This window comes from Athene noctua, chromosome 1 (genome assembly GCF_965140245.1).
Source record: "Athene noctua chromosome 1, bAthNoc1.hap1.1, whole genome shotgun sequence".
NCBI classification, from domain to species: Eukaryota; Metazoa; Chordata; class Aves; order Strigiformes; family Strigidae; genus Athene; species Athene noctua.
Genome location: NC_134037.1, coordinates 105438432 through 105460615, shown reverse-complemented (window position 1 = coordinate 105460615; position 22184 = coordinate 105438432). Strand labels below are relative to the sequence as shown.

At 36.5% G+C, this 22184-nt stretch overlaps 1 protein-coding gene across 7 annotated transcripts in view; it reads left to right on the top strand.

Moving 5' to 3' along the window:
* Positions 1-22184, top strand: part of USH2A (usherin) — a 392395-nt gene that overhangs the window by 96294 nt on the left and 273917 nt on the right. For all 7 annotated transcript variants that reach the window (XM_074897210.1, XM_074897211.1, XM_074897212.1 and 4 more), the window contains one exon: positions 9458-9688. In XM_074897210.1, the coding sequence (XP_074753311.1) occupies positions 9458-9688 (231 nt within the window). The remainder of the gene's footprint in view (positions 1-9457; positions 9689-22184) is intronic.

Below are 22184 nucleotides of genomic sequence, written 5' to 3'. Positions count from 1 at the left end.
AGAAACTTCATATATGTGCCTGTGCACCTTAATAAATTTTGAGTCCTTGAGTTCATTTTAACCATGGATTTCAAAGGTGCTAACTTTCTACAAATTTAGGGGAAAATAAGCATCAGTACAGAACAAAGGTGGAGAAAGCCTGTATGTACTTTGAAGAAAAAACTGTTATGAACTCACTTCTTAGACATCAGAGGATCAAGAGGGTTTTAAGATAGAAATTGTTAGGAAAATCAACTTCACAACTCTCTTTATTCATGGAAGAAGGTAGTCAGTACAGCTCTTTAATACTATAAATATAGGCTCAAAATCCATACTATGTGACATGCTGGTGGTCACCTGCAGAGAGCTGACTGCTCAACACTGTAGTTTCCTTTTGTATAGGCATTTAAAACACATTAATTACTTTCACAATATTAGCATTTTTAGTTAAGCAATTAGTGGTGTTGTCATATGGATGTTGTGATGATGATTTTTGAAATTGCCTCTCTTATGTAATTTGGTCTCCCATAGGAAAAAATCTGAAAATATCTGCTGTGCAGAATGTGTTTCTAGGCTCCCTGGGCTGTATTTCAGTTGACTGTATTCCATCAAAGCTCCTCTGTGTAATCAGTGAAGAGATATAGGAGCTTCCAGCCAGGGAATGAAGAGTTGCCCAAAGCCAGTAAATAGGAAGCTTTATATACATGAACTGAAGTTGAATTTAAGCTTTTGAGATATTACCTCTAGTCTGCTCTCTGTTCTTCATCTGTCTGTTTATTTAATTGTCTTTCCATTTGTTCTCAAGCGGAAGGTTATTTGTTCCTTGATTCACCCTGTCATCTTTGTGTTCCATTGGACAAAGATTGTTCTGTCAGTCTTCTCTCTTGCTGAATTGCTGATTTCAAAATGTATTTTGTTTTCTCATACTACTACCTCTTAAAGTTTCAAGCTGGACATCTACAGAGCCTGCTACTTGTATGAGTTTATCCCATACCAAAGAGCTTTGCAAGGAACAGCATTCCAGTCTTGCTGATAACCATGGAAACAAATGTGGCCTAAACACACATGTTATTACTACAAATGATCCAACTTTGCATTTATACATTTATTAAAAGATTCAGGAACAAGAGTTTAGTTATGCTTGACAGCTTGTTTATGACCATCTCCTCCCTGGTTGTGTTAATACGTAGAGACCTATCACATTAGAGAAGACAGGAGAATACAAAATAGAATAACAGACATGTCCCCATTTATTAGCTGCTTTGCAGTGTAGCCTTTTCATGCTTATTGTAATCCTTGAAAGCAAAGAATCAGTTCTGTATTGGATTCCTTTTATTTTTTAAAGACCATTAAGGCAGTGTCTTGAATTATATCAAACTAAAGAGTAAAATACTTAAATTTTGCACACAATTTTATCTTCCCAGGGTTCGGGTTTTTTTGTGTGTGTGTGTGTATGTGTGCATGTTCTGTTTTGTGAAGTTTTGTAAAACTGTTTCCAAAGAAAATTTAAAGGAAACACTAATTATGTGATGAATTTTAGATCAAAGTGAGTTCAAACTTGGAACAAAGTTAGGAGAAACCAGTCCTCATCCTTTGTAAAAATAAATTATTGAGTCTTAGTCCATTAATATCTTTTTGTGTCATTGAACAGTGCAAAATTAAATTTAAATTGCCTTTCTAGGACTGTTGAGGAGTTCTGTTTCATGAGGGAATGTCTCCCTGGCACACAGTCAGCCTTCCTGGCTGGACGCCAGTCTCCCCCTCCATGCCCTGGCAAAGAGAGCTTTTTGGAGGAAGTCTTGACTGAAATGTGCTCCAGCATGATGGTCCCATTGCATCGTAACACAATCCAGGAGCTTTGAGTTGTGTTCCAAGATGGGCTAGAGGTTATTCTAAATTAGACTAATTCTTCTCCTCTGATCCTGAGGAGGATAATGGAAAACGATCTCTACTCCTTCCATGTGTGGAGTATACTGATTTATCACGTGGAGCATTTAAATCAATGGGTACTTTGATGACTGATTTTGGCATGTCCAGCTGATGTATATTAGCAAGGGCCTTGCTTTTGGAATTGCTAATGCTTTCTAAAATTTGCCACTAGAAGTCTTAAGCAATTTTTAGGTGTTGTTCATATCCATTAGAGAAGACTAGGTATAAAAAAAAGTACTCTTCATAATCTAACATTCTTCCTTTTCTCTGGCAACATTTTTTTTTATAAGGCCTAACACAGCAAATAAAAACAAAGGCAGAAACAAGGGCATGAAATCATAAGAAACAAAAATGTTGATGAAGAAAATTAAGAGGTGTTGAAAGAGAATTTAAAAGACAAAGAAAAGAGACCTGCAGTCAGGGACAGAATTTAGGGGTAAGACCTAAGGGAGCAGAAACACCAGGAACAGTCTGCTTATCTTTCAGTGAGAAGTCTTTTGGAGTATAACTGAGAAATAATCCAGAAGCAAACGTAACAAGTAGACCCTCTAACCTGGTTCAGTATAGGCATCCATAATGGGGATATCTCATGAGTAGCTTTGCAGTAGGAGAGTGAAAGAAAACTAAAATCAGCTGTATGTCCTTGAGTCTGTCAGACTGGCAAAAAAATCTCCTCTTCACCAATATATACACCTATGATATTTGTAATTGGTAATAAAAGAAGACAAGCCGAAGAATGTGAGGAGAGAGAATGAGGAAGCAAACAAAATGAGATTATTAAGACTTGAATTATTGTATAAAAAAGCTGAGTGGAGACTGTCACAAATGCATATGAAGCCAGGAAGAGTAATAGGTGTGATAGATAAAAGAATTTGCACAGGTATGCCTGATCCATGACCAGCAACGAGAATGGTAAAATGTGTTGGAAGATCAATGTTACGTGGTAATGCAGTATTGGGATGAAAGATCAAAGCAAGCATGCCAAGGTAATGGAGGAAAAGAATTAACCCATCTCTGCTACTCAGAGATCATGACGGGACAGGAGGAGAACCTCAGTTTGGTATGTTCAGATACAAATACACAAATAGTTGGTTTTTAAAGACTCAGATAATTAGAAAGTGTTTCATACTTTTTTGATCAGTCTTTTTAACATTAAATTAAGAGGATGCACATTCCACGATCCTTGTGGTATTTTAAATACTCTTTATGCACTGCAATATTGTGCACATACTATTGAAAACTTTGGCTGATAGATGAGGGAAAAGTTCGGTTTTAACACTTTGAAAATTTGGAATCCAATTTGAGCTTTGTTTTTGTCTTTGCTACCCCAAGATCATCAAGTGGAACTGCATGTACATGACTGAAAGCAATACTGGACAGTAATTACACATTTTTCAGCTCAACACTTAGACCACATTTTACTTTATTCTTTTCTCCAGGTTCTGCTGAGTTCAAATTCCTGTTTATTTTTGAGAATGGCATTCAGCCTGTTACCAGGTCTTTGGATGTTTTTTTTATTTCTGAAAGTGCTTTTTGCTCTGTGGTTTTATCTCGTGTAGGATTCTGAGCTGGTACCTTGGAATCTATAGACCTATACTAGCTGGTACCAGTGAAAGACCTGGTCCCTTAAAAGTGATATTTTTGAACAATGTATTTGCATGAAATTATGATTTACTTGCATTATTCTTTTCAGCGTCTACCACTAAAAAACGTGCATGTTTTCCAAATTTTTCAGTTAGGCAGAGAAACACTTTTATTCCAAGCAATTTCTGACATTTCAACAGGATGGAATTAGCCATGTGAGTGTTTGGACTAGTACAATTGCTTATGCTACCCCTCTCAAATCAGATAGTCGAAGGGTGCCTTAAACAATCTATACAGCTATGTTTCATTAACTACTGTGTGACTGAGCTTATTTCTTATAATTAAGTTCGTCTTTCTTTTGCCTTTCTTAATTTTTTTCTTAACTTCATTTAAAAAACATTTTTTAATGCACACCAAAGTATGGCTTTGTGATTGCTGCCATTTACCCCAGCACATTGTATTCCTGATCCTTTGCTTTTGATGGCAATTACAGGGTTCAGAAGCTAATTTGTAGAAGATATTCTTCCAGCACCAGCTGCATCTGGCTTCTTGGCAGACTTCTCAAGCAGTTGTATTGGTGGCTTTGGAGTTGCCTCTGGGTTTGCTGGGATAATGATGCTGATGGGCTTTCTGGGCTGTCTTACACTCCTTGATGTCGTTTTCTTTTTGATTACCCTTTTAATCTGAGTAATTTGTCCATTTTTTCCATTCATAAGGTCCGATGTAAGCCCTTTTCAAAAGCCTCAACCCATTTGTCAAGGCAACACAGCATTTGTTTATGCCTGTCATAGACTGCTTTTCTACAGAATTCTATGCCTCAATTTTAAAATCACAAATACCCATTAAACAGGTAATAAGGAATGTATATTTTCTTTTGTTACAGAAGAGAAATACGAGGGCCGTATGCTGCTGGCCTGAAAACACAGGTTGTTTTGCATGCATGTACATAAGTCTCTTCATTGTGAATACGACCCAAAGTGATTAAACAAGCACTTTTAATATGTTAATTTATAATTTTAATTACAACAATCTTGTATATATAGTCATTAGTGAATACTAATATAAATATTTTTCTACCTTTTTATTCATAATGCATAAACCAATCATCCAGTTACTTCTCGGCAGTTGCCTGTTTCCGTTTCATAATACAATCTTTGTTCTTAGTTATGAATGCATTTTGTTCATTCCTGTCTTGAATAATCCCTCATTAAGCTAGTCACTTTCTGCTCCATGCTAAAAAGGAAAAATTATCATGCAAATGTGGCATGCCATATTAAAAAGCACATTACCAAACACTTTTGTTGCTGTCCTTCAATTAGTTTCCCTTCTTTGAATTTAATTTCATTTGTTGTTAAACTACTGACTTGATGTATGGACTCATGAATTTGAGGCTGCTGCCAAGAATGTAGCAGGAAAAAAATCAAAGCCTCTTCATAAAGCTGCAGAGGCAAAGCTGAAATGAATTTGCTTCACCTTTGACAAGAACACTTGAGCAGCATTGGAATCCTCTGATGATTCAGCTTGGCTAATTATCCAATTATTTATTTCAAGAATAAAGACAGTGTTTTACAATTAGAAAAGTGTAAAGTAATCTGAGAAATTTCATAATGACAGATGACTTAAGTAACTTCTGAGATAAATAGTATCTGCTCAAACTTGTCTTGCCAAGTGTTCAAGCTGTAGTTAAATTGCTCTTTGAGTTTCAGAAAATTAGCAGGGACTCAAGTTATTTGTTTCTTCTCCCCTACCAGCCATACAGTATACTTCAGAAAATAGCTCAGTTTGTTCTTTTTCCTCAGTGTCAAATTTGCAAGGTTTTTAAGCTATGTTTAAGTTGCATTCCTCTTGATTAAAAGCTTTTGGTTCAAAGCAATACTTTTTAATTGCCTAATAATATAAGTCAGTTCTTAGGAAAGAACCGTGCATTTAGGAGTTCATTTGCAATATAACTGAAAAATTCATTGCATGGCAGTAAAACAATTTACTGTTAATTACAAGGAGAAGAATTTGCTGTACCATGCTCACAGATTGCCATGAATCATGCAGCACTCCTAGAGATTTATAACAGATGTGTAAGTGGGATGAATTAGCAGGGTTTAATAACAGAGACACAAATCATGCAGACTTCAAGGAGCTTTAATTGATATACTAGAATGTGACGGGCATGAATCACTCAGCCATTCAACAGCACTGTAACATATGGTCAGCTCAATATGCTGCATCTTAAATCGGTTGGTGAGTCGTTGGTTGTCCCATATGGTGGATGCAATATATTTTTCACGATTTTTTAAAAATACTGTGTATTACACCTATTTTTAAAGAAATATGGTTGTAACATATAGGTGTTATTAAATTTTCTTTTGATGTCTGTTGTGGGTGGGTTTTGTTCTGTTCTGGGTAAGAGTCCAAAATGGACCTTAAAGAATCTTCTAAAAAATCAAAATATTGTCTTGACTTATTGACATAAGTATTATTTCTTGACTCATTTACCATTGAAATGACTGATACTGAAGCACAGAGAAAGAAGAGATCATACCAGAAATACTATGGCAATCTTGGGGTCCTCTGGAATAATAACTTGTAGCAGAAATGAAATGGATGACCAGTAGTGAGGCATGTAATTTTACCGGCAAGGTAAACTCCAAGATGAAAAAAAAAAAATTTCTTTAAGCTTTTGTCCTCAACTTTGCTGAATATTTCTGTTCTAATTTGTATGTGTGCATTTTTAATTCAACTGAAGAATAATTAAAAACTGTATCCTTTTTGTTACTGTTGCCTTCCCAAACTGTTGAGAGTGGCTAATTGTGAGAGACGAAAGCTTCTGTGGAAGGGTACACAAATACCTACCTACAGTATGCTGAGCAGTAGCTGTTCAAACATATGTAAGCCTGTTAAATTTAGCCACAGTGTAAATATGTTATTCCTGGGACAAGAATCTGGCAGAGTATGGAAAAGCTTTAACAGTTGTATTAGTAAACCTGACAGACTTGAGAAAGGAGTATTGTATCCTTAGAACCGTGGCTGCCAGAATTTAATGTCAACAATTAAAATTTATTTTGATCCTTACCTAGTGTTTATTACTGTTTGTATACACAACAGACCTTACTAATACAGAGATGCACTATTAGATGGAATTACCATCTGTTCAGAGTGAAATGCTGGCATCTGTCTTCAGGTCTAAAACTAAAATGATATTATTTCAAACAAAACAAAATTAACTGCTCTTTACTTACCAACTTCATTTTTGGGTACATGTGTGTGCATAAACACATGGGAAGGGCTTATTTGTAATGACCTGTGTAGCAACATCTATATTTAGATATATGACTTCAACATAAGCTGTATAGACCATCTGTCTTTATTGGTCTTTTTTGTGCCCTCTGCTACACAATGGCATGCAGCAATCATGGGCTTTTAAATACTGTTTTAGCTTTATAATATATTAAATATGTATTATATAGCAAGACATTAAAACTACATAATTAAAATACACAAAATGTGACTTTGAATCCACTAAAATGTAGTATGCTCATTATTTTGACAGATGTGTCTTAACAGAACGTGACTAAAAAAAATTAAATAGGTAAAATTATAGTCGATTCATCTTTCAGAAAGTAGCTACAGGTACCACAGTGACACCTTTAGGAAAATATATACTGGCTCTTTTTAGTCTTGAAAATTTTTAATTTCAGCATTTAGTACCCTGCTGGGCTAGTGCTACAGATTTATTTTCAGTCCTGTCTGTTCCTGTGCAGAGTTTGGTTTTCTGTTTTGATTTCTTTTTTAACTTACGTAACCTATTATGTACAGTCTTCCACTGTCCTGATGCATAAGAATTCTCAAGCATCAATGAGACTGTAGTTTAAATACTAATGTTATAGAAAGGATGTTACTTTCTGAAAGGGTAAGCTTCTGTTTCATATATCACAAAATAATAAATTGTGTCATGCCAGTGTTTAATGCATGTACACAGTGCATTAACTGTAACTGTAGTACATTTATTTGTGCTAGAGGAGACTTGAAAATGATTAAAAAATCAATACTTCCCTGTCAGAGAAGCAAGTGTTACGATGCATTTAAGTAGTTAATTGCATAAGCCCCATAAAAGCTTCAGGTTTGGGTATCAGAGATGCCATAATTATGGTCCAAGTAACTGCCGTTTATTAATACTAGACTTTAAAGGAAGATATAGTTATTGTCATGAGTGTTAGTTAGCTGTATGCATTTTACAAATTATTTTAGTATTTCTGTTTTACCGTCAGTAAGTTGAACTAGAAAGCTCAGCCTCTTATGTTCACACTTAAAATGCTGACGTACACTGGTTCCTCAGAGGTGAAGTTTTGATTGTTAAGTCATGTTTTCTATTTAAACTTGTGCATTAATACCACAATTCATTAGTGCTGTGCCCTACTTATGCAGAAAAGCTTATGACCTCACGCTGCATTACTTCAATTTTGACATTGTAAATTTCTACCATAGTGTGAGATACTAATTAGATTGTGAAGTCATAAATGATGCCTAAGCAGGAATTTACAGCACATAGTGCCATTGGCAGTCTCCCAGTTCCCCCACTCCATGCCTTCTTCAAGAAGAATATTTATCAAGTTAGAGGGGAAGCAAAGAAAGAAAGAAAGAAGCAAGCAAGCAACATGCTACAGGCAAATAGGAAAAATGAAAAATATGTTAATGATCTTGGGAATGAACGAATGTTTAAAAGGATGTTATTAATTCATTCTAAATGAAGAGATCTCTCTTTTTCTAAAGAACTCACGCTATGTACAAAGCTGGGCTATGAAGTAATATGTCAGATTTTGAAGGCCCATATTTTAATTCAGGTTTTATTGTTCTTGAAAGGCGTTTATTGCTCTTTACTATGTCATTATGGGAACAAGTAGTTTCTACAAGTTGTCATTGTATTTCACTTCCTGGGTACAAATGAAGTTTCTGTTAAATCCTTTTCTTTATCAGGGAAAGAAGGGGAAAAAAAGGTAAGATATGAAGGATATCAATTCTGTAGGTAGTAGAATGTTCTTGTACTCTTCAGATGATGTCTTCTATTGTTTCAATGATGGTCCATTTCTTTCCCACCTGTATGGCCATCATGCCATTATCCAAACAGGTCATGCTGCCCTCCAGTGGCTTATTGTACAGGATTTAAATTTTTTTTAATGTTTATAACTCAGCTATAGAGTGAGCAACGCTATCAGAATATTTAAAAGAATATCAGAATATTGTTTTTAATGGTAGGAGGATCACTGTAATAACATAAAATTATCTTATGCTGATGCCTTTGTGGAAACAACCTTGTATGGAGTCTTACTGGGCCACCAGTGTGGTGGAGAAGTTAAGAGGGCCATTTTCTTGAACGGAATAATTATCTGAACATATGCTAAATGTCTTGTGTGCACACCATGAGGAAAACAACTTGATCGGCATTCAGTATTGTGGACGGATAGGTGTTCTGCTCCTGTTGACAAGGATAAGTTCAGTGATGAAAGATTCGTGTTGTCATGTACCATACCGCTGAGATGTAACAAGAGTTAATTAACTGTTCAGGTTCTCCTCTGGTATTTCACTGAAATCCAGTGCTGAAAGTCATACAGATACATGCTCACAGTGACCATGGCATGAGAGGCTAATTAAGGAAGGAATACAAATATACTTTTTATTAAGGTGTTGATTCAGATTCATAAAGATTATGAAAAAAACAGTATTTTTGATATAATACTAGATACATTAATCCAAAACTGGAATAAACACATAAGGTAGTTCTTGTGGAATTGAAAGTAAGTTCTTATAAGAATGTTTTGGGGTTTTTTCCTTCTAATTAGGCTTCTATGCATATCTGTGTTCATTAAGATCAGAAACTGAAGCAGGATGTTTTGCAATAAATGTTATCTGCAATAAATAATTTCCTGAGAATTATAGAAAATGATACCTGGATATTTTTTTTTTTTATGCACAGCTCCAAGAAAACTTAGCGCCCCTCGTGTTGAAGGAATAAACAGCACAATGGTAAAGATAAATTGGAACGAACCTGAAGAACTTAATGGGCCTTCTCCCATCTACCAGGTGGAAAGGATGGATTCATCTTTAGCTACATTTAATACAGAAGTAATGAAAGGGATCCGTTTCCCAGGAAATGGATATTACAGATTCACTAGTTCCACTCTCCCTGCCAATACTTACTTTACAGGTAAATGAGTTTAAATGACTTAGAAAATGTACCAATTGTACTCTACATTTGTTTTACTATTTATTATCATCTTCTGTATAATTTTCTTGGTAAAATCTGTAGTTTTTAATTTATGAGCATAGTACGATTGTTAGCGATGTATGGGCTATTTTGATTTTCACAAAAAAAACCTGTGGAAAATGTTATTGGACATGTGGGATTTGTATTCCCTTGCCTTTGGACATAGAGATGTACATGATGGTGAATGTTGCTCCATATTTGGCTGATATCCTAGTGCTAAATGTGAGAGATTTTATTTATTCTTCTGGGGAAAAAAAACCAACTTTTTAATTAATTTGCTGTGAATACTAAGGCATGTTTTCTTTGCTATCTTTTTGAGGATTCCTGAGGTTGCATAAGCACTCAAAAAGTGTTCTCTTCCATGTTCAGAACATTTGTGTTGTGGTCCTGTTTATTTTGTCAAGGAAAGAAAAAAGCCTGCCTATCTGACAGAAGTCTGCTGTTTCAGGGCCTTTGGGTATTATCTCCTCTCCTTTTTGATTAGTTATTTATTTTGGAACTGGGATTTTTTCAAATTGAAGCAGACCAGTTATCCTGTATTCTGTGATTCTCATCATTGGCTGATGTTTTCACTTCTGGGATAAAGCAAAGATATAGACAGTATGGTTTTTGGGAAAATTAACCTGGTTGGATGTTTGAGATGATGTAGAGGTCTGTAAGTGAAATATTGCATTGATGTGCATAAAGTATGAATGTTTAAAAGAAGAAATGGCAGAACTGAAAGTTTTAAAAAAAGGTATATATGAAAGGGGTGTGTCTCTGTGTGCTCTGTGTGTGTGTGTGTGTGTGTGTATATATATATATATATATGAAGTTGTGAGACTGACAGCAGCAAGGGGAAATCCAAAAGGGATCTGGGCAATAGTGAGAGCAAGCATTAGATGGCATGCTGATGGTGCGAAGGCCACACCACAGCGTGATACAACTTAACCTGGTTCTAAGCTTTGCTTGTTAAGACAGATAAGGACTGCAAAAACCACACAGCATTGTTGACGTACAAAAGAATGCTTAAGATTTGAAGAGCACTGAGCTGACATGCCTTGTCTTCAGGGTCACCACGGGTAATTCTGGCAAGAATATGTGAGCACAGCTATCTTGGTACTTGCAAGTATGTGTGTGCAAATTCAGTTTTTGTTTAAAACAAAAATCACCTTCTTGATCCACGATTGCTCAGTGAATCTGATTTTTTTAAAAAGTTGAAGATCACTTCCATTTTCTTTCTTGCTAGGTGCTTACTTGACTGATACTCAAATAATAACAAGTGATAATGTGTTAGTTAAATATTGACACCATGTTGACTTGCAAAACCTGTTTCTGTGCGGGAATCTGTAGGAACAGCTGTTGGGCTCCTGTCCTCATCCAAATTGCTCAATGGTTTTACTGACATCAGAGTTTGCACCCTTTACTGTATATTTAGTAAAAAAAATATTTGATGTATTTCTTCTGTTGTCAGTTGTGCTGATCTAAACACCAAAGGGATTGTGAGCTGCAGTTTTTCTCACTGGAGCTTCAGTCAGCTCCATCACTGTGGTATAGTTACATAGTTTAATCAGGCAGGTAAAGAATTGTGGGTATCTCTGAATTTCCTACTACTCATCAGAAGTCTCTGAGAGTGTTGGGGAAGAGGGTGTTGCACTACTGGGATTATTAACATATCTGTCTATTTGTAACCAAGCAAGCATGACACTAATCTACCCAAGTGCTCATTCAGTCTGGGGTTCAGTTTTGCTCCATAAAATGAGACTGAGGCCTTGAATAAGGTTTATTGTGATGACTGAGGTGATTTGAGAAAGTCTGGACAGACTGATTGGGAGATGATGTTAAAATAAAGCTCCCTTTGTACTGGCACCTGATTGCTGATAATGCAGTGTGGATAAATATAATTTATTATTACTTTGGGTTGTGTTTTTGACCGGCTATTAGACTGAGTATTTGGAGACGACCTAGAACCGAAACACACTAGGCAATTTGTCCAGACATCTGCTGGTAATGATTGACAATCAGGTTAAATCAGCCTGTTTTGGTACCTAAAAATGTGTTAATTCAGATACTTGGCAACTCAGTAAATTTTTTGATAAATATAAATCTGGGTTTTTCTAAATAGATCGTCAGTCCTTCTAAAACATGATGGAGGGAATATTATAGCAGATCCAGGAGAGTTTAGAAAGACAAGGGAATAAATATTTTCAAAGGAATAAAAAATATTCTTTAATTGTATTCTGCACTTGTTTTCTTGTTCAGACCTTCTCTTATTACCCATATCTGAAGACAAGTAGTTGGCAATTGTGCTTTATAGATGGAAGCTTTAGTGTGTGTGCAGCTGTGTACATTTTTGACACAAAAGTGTGCCAGCTTGTATATGTCAGTCAGCAGACAGATACTTCTTAGTGCGTCTGGGATCTCCCACTGCTAATCCAGAAAAAGATAGATCAGTGTATTCACTGCTAATAAATGCAGTTGTCCTCACTACCTCCCTGGCTGGTCTTCACTCTGAGGTGCAAGTACTAGGGGCAGATGTATTATCTGGGAAATTTTCCAAATTCATCTTTAAAAAAGAAAAAAAAAAGTTAGGCAATAAACACTGGCTACACTAAGCAGCGTCCTTCTGTCTGTAACAAAGCCTCCAGCTGCACAGGAAGATGTGCTCTGAGTACACATTAGATGAGAGGAAGTCAGGTAAAGAAAAGGGTTGCTTCTGCCAGCACCTTCCACATGCAACTTCCCAGCTCTTCAAACTGTGAAGAAGTGTTTTAGACATCTGTAATAGCATGTCCCAAAAGATGCAGACTTGATTTTTAATATTTATTTGTATCCATTGAAATTCTTAGATACAACAGCATTCCTTACATCTACAAAACACCACCAGGCAAAAGAACTGTTAGTGTTCTTGTTTTAGCTAAGGAACTCATCTGTCTCCCTTCACTCTGAAGATTGGGGTATTGAGGTGTTTATCTTTATATCTTCCCCATGAGACAGCAAAGTGCTATCATTCTGATTTAATAGATGGGGAGCTGAAGTTCAGATTCTACTTAACGCAGGAGTTTATACTTAAAAGGCCCTCTAGAAATGACTTAGAAGCTTTTACAAATTAGTTATTTCGTGTGGTTTGCTTTATCAGTACAGCTTGTGTGATGTGGCTGTTGTTCTGGATTCAGAATGCTGCAGTAACACTGTTGTGTTTGTCTTTCTGGTTGTCTAGTAGTCAAGAGAGATACTGTCTATTTTATACAGGATGTAGGCAGGTGAGCTTGAAGTTCAAAGAACTGCAAATAGTCGAGTGTGTGAGTATCTTTTAAACTCAAATTATACTTGTATTATCTCTTTAATGACTGAGTCTAATGGCTAGGTCCAAAAAAAGCTAGGTCCAAAAAAAGCCTAAGGATGAAGGTAATGAACATGATATCATGTTAACCTGGCTTTCACGCTAACAAATGGCTGAGAATAGTTTGCTCTGTAGGGAAGTTAGGGTCTTCATGTACTTTCTAGCAGAAGTGTACCAAGGCTTACCAAAAAGAACCTTTGAGATCATTGAATAAAATCCATGGAAAATAGTGTGCTGAACTGCTGAAGCGTGTGTTTGTGTGAATATCAGCAACAACCCAACAGATTTATTTATGAAAGAGTTTTTCCTCAATTCCTTTTCACTCCTTGGTTGAGGGTTAGGACTTTGAGGTGCCTGAATGGATGATATAAAAATCGGTCTATGAATTTTGACCTGTGTAAATGAGCCCTGCTTAGGATCAAGTTTGGTTCTAATTTGAGACACAACCTTCTGTTCAGGATTCATAATTTATAAATAACTCCTGAGGGTTAGGCAGCTTTAATTTTTTTGTTTTACAGAGAGTAGGGGATCACATTTTTATTTGAAAGCATGACTCCCTGAGAAAGCACATGTGCACCCCATGGGGTATGTTGGTGGATACTACACCTTCAGATAGAAAAAATGCCACTGTTTAAACTTTGTAGAAGATCCTATAAGAAAACTATGCAATAGGTTTTTTCTAGAACAAGTATACTGGATTAAGTTCCTAAGGACAGATAAAAGAAAGTTTAGTTTTCAGGTTTTATTGATTAAATAGATGCCAAACTACTGAGTTGTTTCCAAAAGGGCCTTCTGGGCTCAAAGAGCAACTGGTTGAAAATTGAACCCTGAATGTCTCTGGGATACAACGACGTCTGAGCTAGGAGTTTCAGGACTGAAATTTAGTTGTCTAAAGTACAGTCATGGATTACATAAATCGCTTTTTAAAGCTTTCTTCTGATCGATCCATTGCCAGACAGAGAGTCTGTGGCAGAGCTGGTGGGATGGGGCCTGTTATAGTTAGAAAGGATAGAAATTGCAGTCAGTTGGACATGTGAATGAATGAGTAAGCTCCTTGACTTCATGCTGTGAAGATATAGTTGGGCTCCATGAAGAGAAACTCAGTAGGAGTATGTAAGAGAAGCTCTGTAGGGGTATGTACGAACTTCTCACTGTGTAAAGAGTGACTCATTTACTATGAAAGAAAGAAATCGCAGAGTAGCAAGATGGTTGTGTGGAAGGTTATAGTCCTCCTGACCTCTCAAAATAAGACTACTTTTCAAATGTAACATTGAACATAAATTGACAATTCTGTGGCATTGTACTGGGTTTTCTAAATAATACACATATTCTTTCTATGAAATGGAGCAAAACAAATCCTCCAAGCATGCTTTTTGCATTGCTTAAAATGCAACTTGAGCTTGATGGCAGGAGTTATAGTAACACATCAGTGTGAGAAGGGAGGCCTTTACTTAGTGATAAAATAATTCATTTTTTTCAGGTGAATGAAAGATTCTTTGCAATATTTAAAAAACAGTTGAATTAGCTACTACTGTTTAAATGTGATTCCTCTTGGATGCTACTTGTTTAAAAAGAAAATTATTCATGTAATACTGATCAAAATGCAGTCCACTCTGAAGAAAGTTTTTTGTTTGGCCTTGCTTTGAATCCAAGCTTTCTGAAATAGGATACCACACTTAAAAGAAGTGGGTCTTGACTGGAATATGTACTCTTTGCCAACCTTTGCATGATGCAAATTCAGCTCTGTAATAATTAGGAAATAACTGCATGAGGTAAGATGTTCATATATTCAGCATTATAATTAAAGCTTTTTTACAATGACGTTTTTAGTGTCATGGTCTTAAAAAAAGTGTATTTAAAAAAAACCCCATTCTGTGCTAATGTTTTTACTGCCAAATTCTGACTCAGATACACACACATTTCTCAGAGTGGAGAATCTTTCCAGTAACAGTGTTTCTTAATGAGTTTGCCGTGGAACACTGCACAAGAATCATTTACATTTGTTCTGAGCAGAAGTGCTGAGAAGGGCTGTGGTCATTCAGTGTTGGATCTCTCCATGGTTCTTCATCTCAGTGAACTTACTTTGCCGTAATGTAAAACAAATTCCACTCCATATAATCTTGATCAAACATTTTATAGTTAGTAGAAGGCACAGATATTTTCATTATTGTATGGAGGCAAATAAGCAGGCCATTTCCAGCATCCTAGCAGAAATTTATGGAATGCATTACAACTGAATACTAAGAAAATGGACATGATTGGAGGTCTAAAAATGTGAGAGGCAAGTCTGAAGAAAATGGTGTAGTTTAGAAAAATGAAGACTAAAAGGAGACATAATAATGGTGTTACAGCATATGAAAATGTGTAGTTTAAAAGAAGAGAATGAACTTTTCTCCATGTCTACTATGAGTAAAGCAGCAATACACTCATAATAAGCTGAAAATATAGCAAGGTAGATTGTCTTCTTGCAATATTTTTTTTTTTTTAAAGATTCAGGTTAGTTGACCAAAGGAATACATTGCTGTAAGGAAGAAAAGAAGGAAAGCTTTGACACTGCAGGTTTTAAAGAACAGTTGAATGAGCATTTGTCAGGAATAACCTGGGTAAAATTGATTCTGCTTTGGCGTAAACTTTGAAGTAAGTAGATTGATTCTGTAACCTCTAAGAATGTTTTCCAAATATATATCCTATTACAAACTCAGATTAACCCAATGAAACTAGGAAAGATGTTTGTTTCACCAAATAACTTTTAGAGGGGAAGAGCTGCTGCTTTTTTGTTGTTGTTGTTGGGAACTTTGCATAGAGTTCTGATTTGATAATTTTCTATAAAGAGGGAAGGCTGCATAAGTTGGACAAGTTTTGTTTCTGTTTTATTTTTATTCCTCTAGATATTTTCTAGTATTTCTTTTTATGACTACTGAGAAGGTTTGAGGTAGTTAGAAATGAGTTTTAATCACTATATTAAAATAATAAAATAATTTCAGCTGGAAGAGAAGTCATCTGGTTCAACCTCCTTCTCATAGTGAGTCCAGCTAGACCTTTTTAGGCCTTTGTCTAGTTGAGTTTTTGGTAAACTTTTCCCCCTGATGTCTCTATAGAGTTTTCTGTATTTGAACTTGTGTCCGTTGCCTTTTGTTCTGTAACTATATAGCTCCAAGAAAGTGTGGCTTCATCTTCTTTAGATCCTTCTGTGAGGTAATTGGAGAAGGCAATATCATCTTCTCCAGCCTTCCATGCTTAAGAGTAAACAAACCCTGTTCTCTTGGCCTCTTCTCATGTCATGTACTTTGGCCCTCTGACTACCTTCACGCCTCTACAGTAGATTCGTTCCAGTGTGCCAGTATTTTTTTTTTTTTTTTTTTTTTTTTTTTTAATGTCAGAGTACCCAAAACGGCATTTCAGGACTTGCATTTGCCTTTTTTGAATTTTACAAGGTTTCTGTCAGCCCATTTGTCTGAATATGGCCTCCTACACTGTGTCTCTGGAGACAAAGGTTAGGCTGACCATCCTGTAGTTTCCCTAATCTATAGACACAACTTTCCAGCAAATGCTATTAAATTTGTTTGCTTCAGACTTACACTAAAAAAGATGAAGATAATTGAAACAGGAGAGAAATCTGACCTTTTGCTTAGTTTGGCTTTATGTATTGTGTCTCTACTGGGATTTTTTCCATATATAGTTTTTTTAAGAATCATCATTACAAAATATTTACATCAAGATTTCTAATACTGAGAGAGAAAGGAAGAGAGCACATTTGTTTAGCTGACATGAAGAATTTCTGATAGTGCCACTCATTTTTCAGACTTCTATATTAAATCATACAGTAAAGAGCTCTCCAAGAGAGACACATTTTTTTGGTGTCATTTCTGGCTAGGTTGTTGCCACAGGACTTCTTAGAAACTCTTTTTAATTTTTCTGCTAACTTCTTACATGTTCTCCTCTTGTCTTTTCAAAAGAATGGTTTGAACCCACATCTTCATCTTCCGTGAAAGAAAGATAAAGATCTTGTATATCACCGTCAAGTGGCTGGTTTCAGTAAGAAGGGGAACCATCCTTTTTTCTGCCTGAGAACTGTTTGCACAGACATTTTAGGTAGAATTTTATCCTAGTATTTAAAATGAATTCAGAGTTTCATTTTGAAAAACACATTCTTTTCTTCCATCCTTCTGAATCCCAAGAAGCCTAAAGATAGGGAGTGAGATAGGAGCTGTGTATAGAGAAAAAGGAGTGATCCAGCACAACAAAGTGAACTGTGCTGCTTTATGAACAAAACCACTTAAAACGTTTTCGAACATGTACAACAGGGACTTAGGCAGCAAATAAGCCAAGCTGATGCTGACCTTGCCAAGTGCTACAGGGGTAAAATTTTCACTAAGATGAGCTGTTTTTTGTTAGGCACAGACACTTTCTATCAGTATCAAGTATCTGCTTTTCCCATTTTTTTATTGTAGAAAAGGTTTATTGTAGACACTACAGGGGAGGGGGGGAAAAAAAAAAAAAGATTCTCCCCTTCTGTATTATTTCTCTATTTACCTCTTGCACTTTGCACTTCAACAGATCAACTATGCAACACAAGCTTTGGCATGCAACTACAACATTTTTTTTCATCATCTTGGTTTTAGTGCCAAAGTACTTTTTTGCCAGTGTTGTGTGGCATTCTGGAATGTGTGGTTAAAACCAATTTTTTCTGTCTGAGCATGAAAACTTTCAGAGCATGTAGTAGTCCCTGCTGTGAAAGTTGTAAAAGCAGTAGCTTTCCTATTGTTATGTAAAGCTGCCAGTGGGAAAGCCCTTTCCCAGACTAGAACATAGTTTCAGCTGTCTGCTTGTGCAAAACCAGTTACAGAACTGGGTCTTTTGATTAGCACAAATATACCACATGACTTGTACTCTGTAAAACAGAAATTCTTTCTCCTTTCTGACAACTCTAGTTGTGCTTCTGTTAATTTTGTGCAAGCATGATTCGCAATTTTGAAATGTTTTGGGCATTCTCTCTGTAGGGACAAACCTAAGAATTAGCAGAAGAAAAGGTTTTTACCAATTATTGTTTAGTCAAGGGTAATAAAAGTAGTTACTCTCTACCAAGTTTTTATTTTTTATAAACTAATCTGAAAGTGTAACCACTTAGGTACTAAGCTATTTTATACAAGATTTAATTTCCACAAGTAAAGCATACCTATATATTTGCTGCTTCTTTTTCTTGCTCATCTCTAAACAAAATGCTGATAGGATTTAATGTAGAAACTTCATATGGAAGTCTGCACAAATACTCATTGAATTTAATGAGAATTACTGTGGAATAAAATATTTTTTGTTTTAATATCTAGTTTGGTCTTTCATTGGTAAGAATGGAGTTCTCATGTATTTGTTCAGCTCACTGGAGAAGCCAAAAATGGGATTATTTACAATGGCAAAGAAGGGAAGGAGAGAGTTCAAGGAGATTTTCTGTACTCTGTGCCTCTTCTGTGTGCAACAAAGATAGTGGGTACCCTCATATATGTCTCTGAAAATAAACAGTTATGGAAGCGCTGTGTTTTGCTTCAGGCATGACATCTGAGATTCCTTTTGTGCTCGTGCACTGCTCAGTAAAGGTGCAAGATGGAGGGACTTGTTAGGAGAGAGATTTAGGGAAATAAAAGTTGCTGAAATTAACTAACAAAGAAACCACACAAATGTATGGAGTTTAATTAAACAATAGTAAAAGATGGTGGGGGAAGGTGCTAAGCATCTCAGAAGTTTTTCGTGCGAGAGATCCATGTACTGTGCTACATGGACGCTCATTTCATTTTAGTTAAAGCAAGGGCTGAAATGATACAGAGCAAGGAAAGTACTTGAAGGAGGTTTCAGGATAGAAAACGGAAGTTCAATGGACCTTCATCTTTTAGAGTGAAGTAACTTCACTCTAAAAGTAACTTGTACCTATTACCCCTTGACTTTTCCATGTGACTCCTTGTAAATAGAGTCTCCATCTTCTTTGTAGCCACCCTTTAAATACTGGAACATGGTGATAAGGTCTTCCCTAAGCCTATTCTCAAGGCTGAGCAAACCCAGCTTTTCCTCACATGGCAGGCTTCCCAGTCTTTGATCATCTTTGTGGCCTTTCTCTGGTCCCTCTCCAGCCTGTCCACATCTTTTTTATATAGCTGGGACCAAAACTGAACACAGTATTCCAGTTGCGACCTGACAAGCACTGAGTAGAGTGGGATAATGAGTTCATCTCTGCTGGTGATGCCCTTGTTGATGCAACCCAACATCCTGTTGGCTTTCATTGCTGCAGGAGCACATTGCTCACTCATATTGAGCTGGTTGTCCGCCCAGGCCCCCAGGTCCTTTTCTACAAAGTTGCTCCCCAGCCAGGTTGATGCCAGCCTGTGCTGCACTCCTGAATTATGTTTTCCCACGTGCAAGACCTTACATTTTACTTTCCTGAACTTCATAAGGTTCTTGTTAGCCCACTCTTCCAACCCATCCGGGTTTTCCTGCAGAGTGGCTCTCCCTTCTGAAGTATCCACTTCTCCACTCAATTTTGTATCATTGGCAAACTTCATCAGAGTACACTTGATCCCATCATCCAGGTCACTTATGAAGATATTAAACAGCGTTGAGCCCAACATTGATGCCCAGGGGGACCCCACTTGTGACAGGTTGCCAGTTTGAAAAGGAGCTGTTTACCACCACCCTCTGGGTGCAGCCCGTCAGCCAGTTCCCCACTCATTTCACAGACCACTTGTCTAGACCATAACACATCAGTTTTCTCGAGGAGGAGGCTCTGGGGAATCATATCAAAAGCCTTGGAGAAATCCAGGTAGACAATGTCCACCACTTGCCCCACATCAACTGGGCAAGTTACTTTGTTGTAGAAGGCAATCAGGTTTGTCAGGCATGATTTGCCCTTGGTAAATCCATGCTGACTTTTCCCAGTCATGTACTTCATTTGGCTTGTGATAGTCCCCAGGAGGATTCATTCCATAACCTTGCCAGTGACTGAAGTAAAACTGATGGGCTTATTTCCTGGATCCTCCTTTAAGCCCTTCTTGTAGATGACATTAGCCTTCGTCCACTCTTCTGGGATGTCCCCCGATCTCTGTGACTAGGACCATGTCAGCTCTCTTAACACCCTCGGGTGCATAATGTCAGGGCCCATTGCCTTGTAGGGGTCAAGCTTCTGTAATAGTTCACATACGAACTCTTCCTTCACTGACGGTGGGTCTGTGTTTGCATCACCATGGATTTTTGTTCTCAAAGCCTGGGGCCTAACAGTGCTGGTGAAGAAAGTGTTGAGAACCTCTGCCTTTTCAGCGTTGCTGGTGACTAATTCACCTCTCCTATTTAACAGTGGGACAATATTTTCCTTTTGATGCTATGGACAGTTTTCAACAAGGGTGCAGCAGAGAATTACCACTATATTGGCTGGTGAGATACTTCAGGTGAAATGAATGCTTTATGGTGCATGCTTATTTAGATTATTTCTATAAAGGATTATTTGGTCTGATGACTTGAGACACTGTGTTTGACTAATACCAAACCTTCAAATTCCTGCTTTTAAGATACAGATTCCTTCCCATATTGTTTTTAAATGATGAAGATGTAACTACTGAATTATGTATTGACTAAAAGTGTGTGAGGTGTCATGCATTGATTATGATTGCATTGTGAATTTGATCAGGAAATTTTCATAATAATAATATAAGGAAGCTTTTCACCTTCTAATTGATTTTCAGGGCGATTAAATTAAGACCTTGTCTAAGTACGACTGTCCTTATCAATTACTGGCAGAATAGAGAAATTAAAGGATTAAAAATTTACGTGTGTTAAGATTCAGTATTTAAGGTCTAAAATCAATCAGATCACAGACTGAATAATTCCATTATGACAAAAATATCATTCAGGATTAGACAGTGGTAATTTGGAGAAAAAAAGGCTGTCTGCACTAGTACATATGGGAAAAATTAAGTTTCAAAATTAAGCACCTAGGTTTAGAAAAGGGAGTTAAAATAAGCAGTATGAACTTGAACTTTTTTATTTTTATGTGTTATGATGTCATGTAATCAGTTGTTTAAAAAGTAGCTTCTCTGTAGGTTCTGTGTATGGTATGGACCAGCTGTTGCCTTTTAAAAGTTCTTACAGTTCTGTATATGGCTTGATATATGTCTCACTGTATATATCTAATTCTTAGGTAAATACAGATTTTAATTTTTTGTTTCCCTGTGCTATTTTCATTGGTGTATCTGAGTATTTTGTAATCATTGATAGTCACTTTTACAACACTTATTAGTTTTGTTTTATGAATAGGGACTTCGGAAAAGAAAAAGAAGTGAATATTGGTTTTGAGTGCTCAGCTTCACATAGGTAGGACCAGAGTTTTCAGAGTAGTGCATGTGCTTAGAGTTTCCACCGACCCCTGTTCAATGAGGAACACTTAACACTTCTGCAGATCTCTACGGGCTGTTTAAATGCAACCACTCAAGAAAATGAAGAGTGCATAACAAGTGAATAAATCTGAAAAGTTTGACTTAAGCAGTTTGCCTCGCATTGCATAAGAACTTTGTGGCAGAGGTAGGGACAGATTTCTCCAGAGTGACATTGAACTGCACTAGCTATGAAACTGTCCGTTCACTTTTCATACTCCCCTTCCTCTTTCATTAAACATCCGCAGAGCACTACATCAAATAAGACAGGCTTCTGTGCACAAAATCCTTATTTGCTACATGAATTCTCTTTTAGTTGCTGAACATCATAAAATCCTTGAGGCAGGTATCTTATGGGAAATGTGTGTTTGTATAATTGTAGACGATATCATTATTCATCCTCTATTTGTGTATGCATTAATTGTTTGCAGACAATTTTGGGTTTTCATTTCCTAAATTTTGAGAGTCTACTTTTACAAACCCAATGTGGTCTAAATATTTATTATGAAAAATAATGTTAAAAAATTCCAGTGTCATAGGAGAATCCCAGACATATCCATCAGGTGGAACACTGCTGACTAATACAGATGTCAATGGGTAAAAATCTTTAATATTAATGAAATCTCTTTCTGATCTGAACTATTAGAGACACTGACTGTTGGACTAGATGATCATCTGTATGTGAAGGATAGAGTGTATGCTTTTC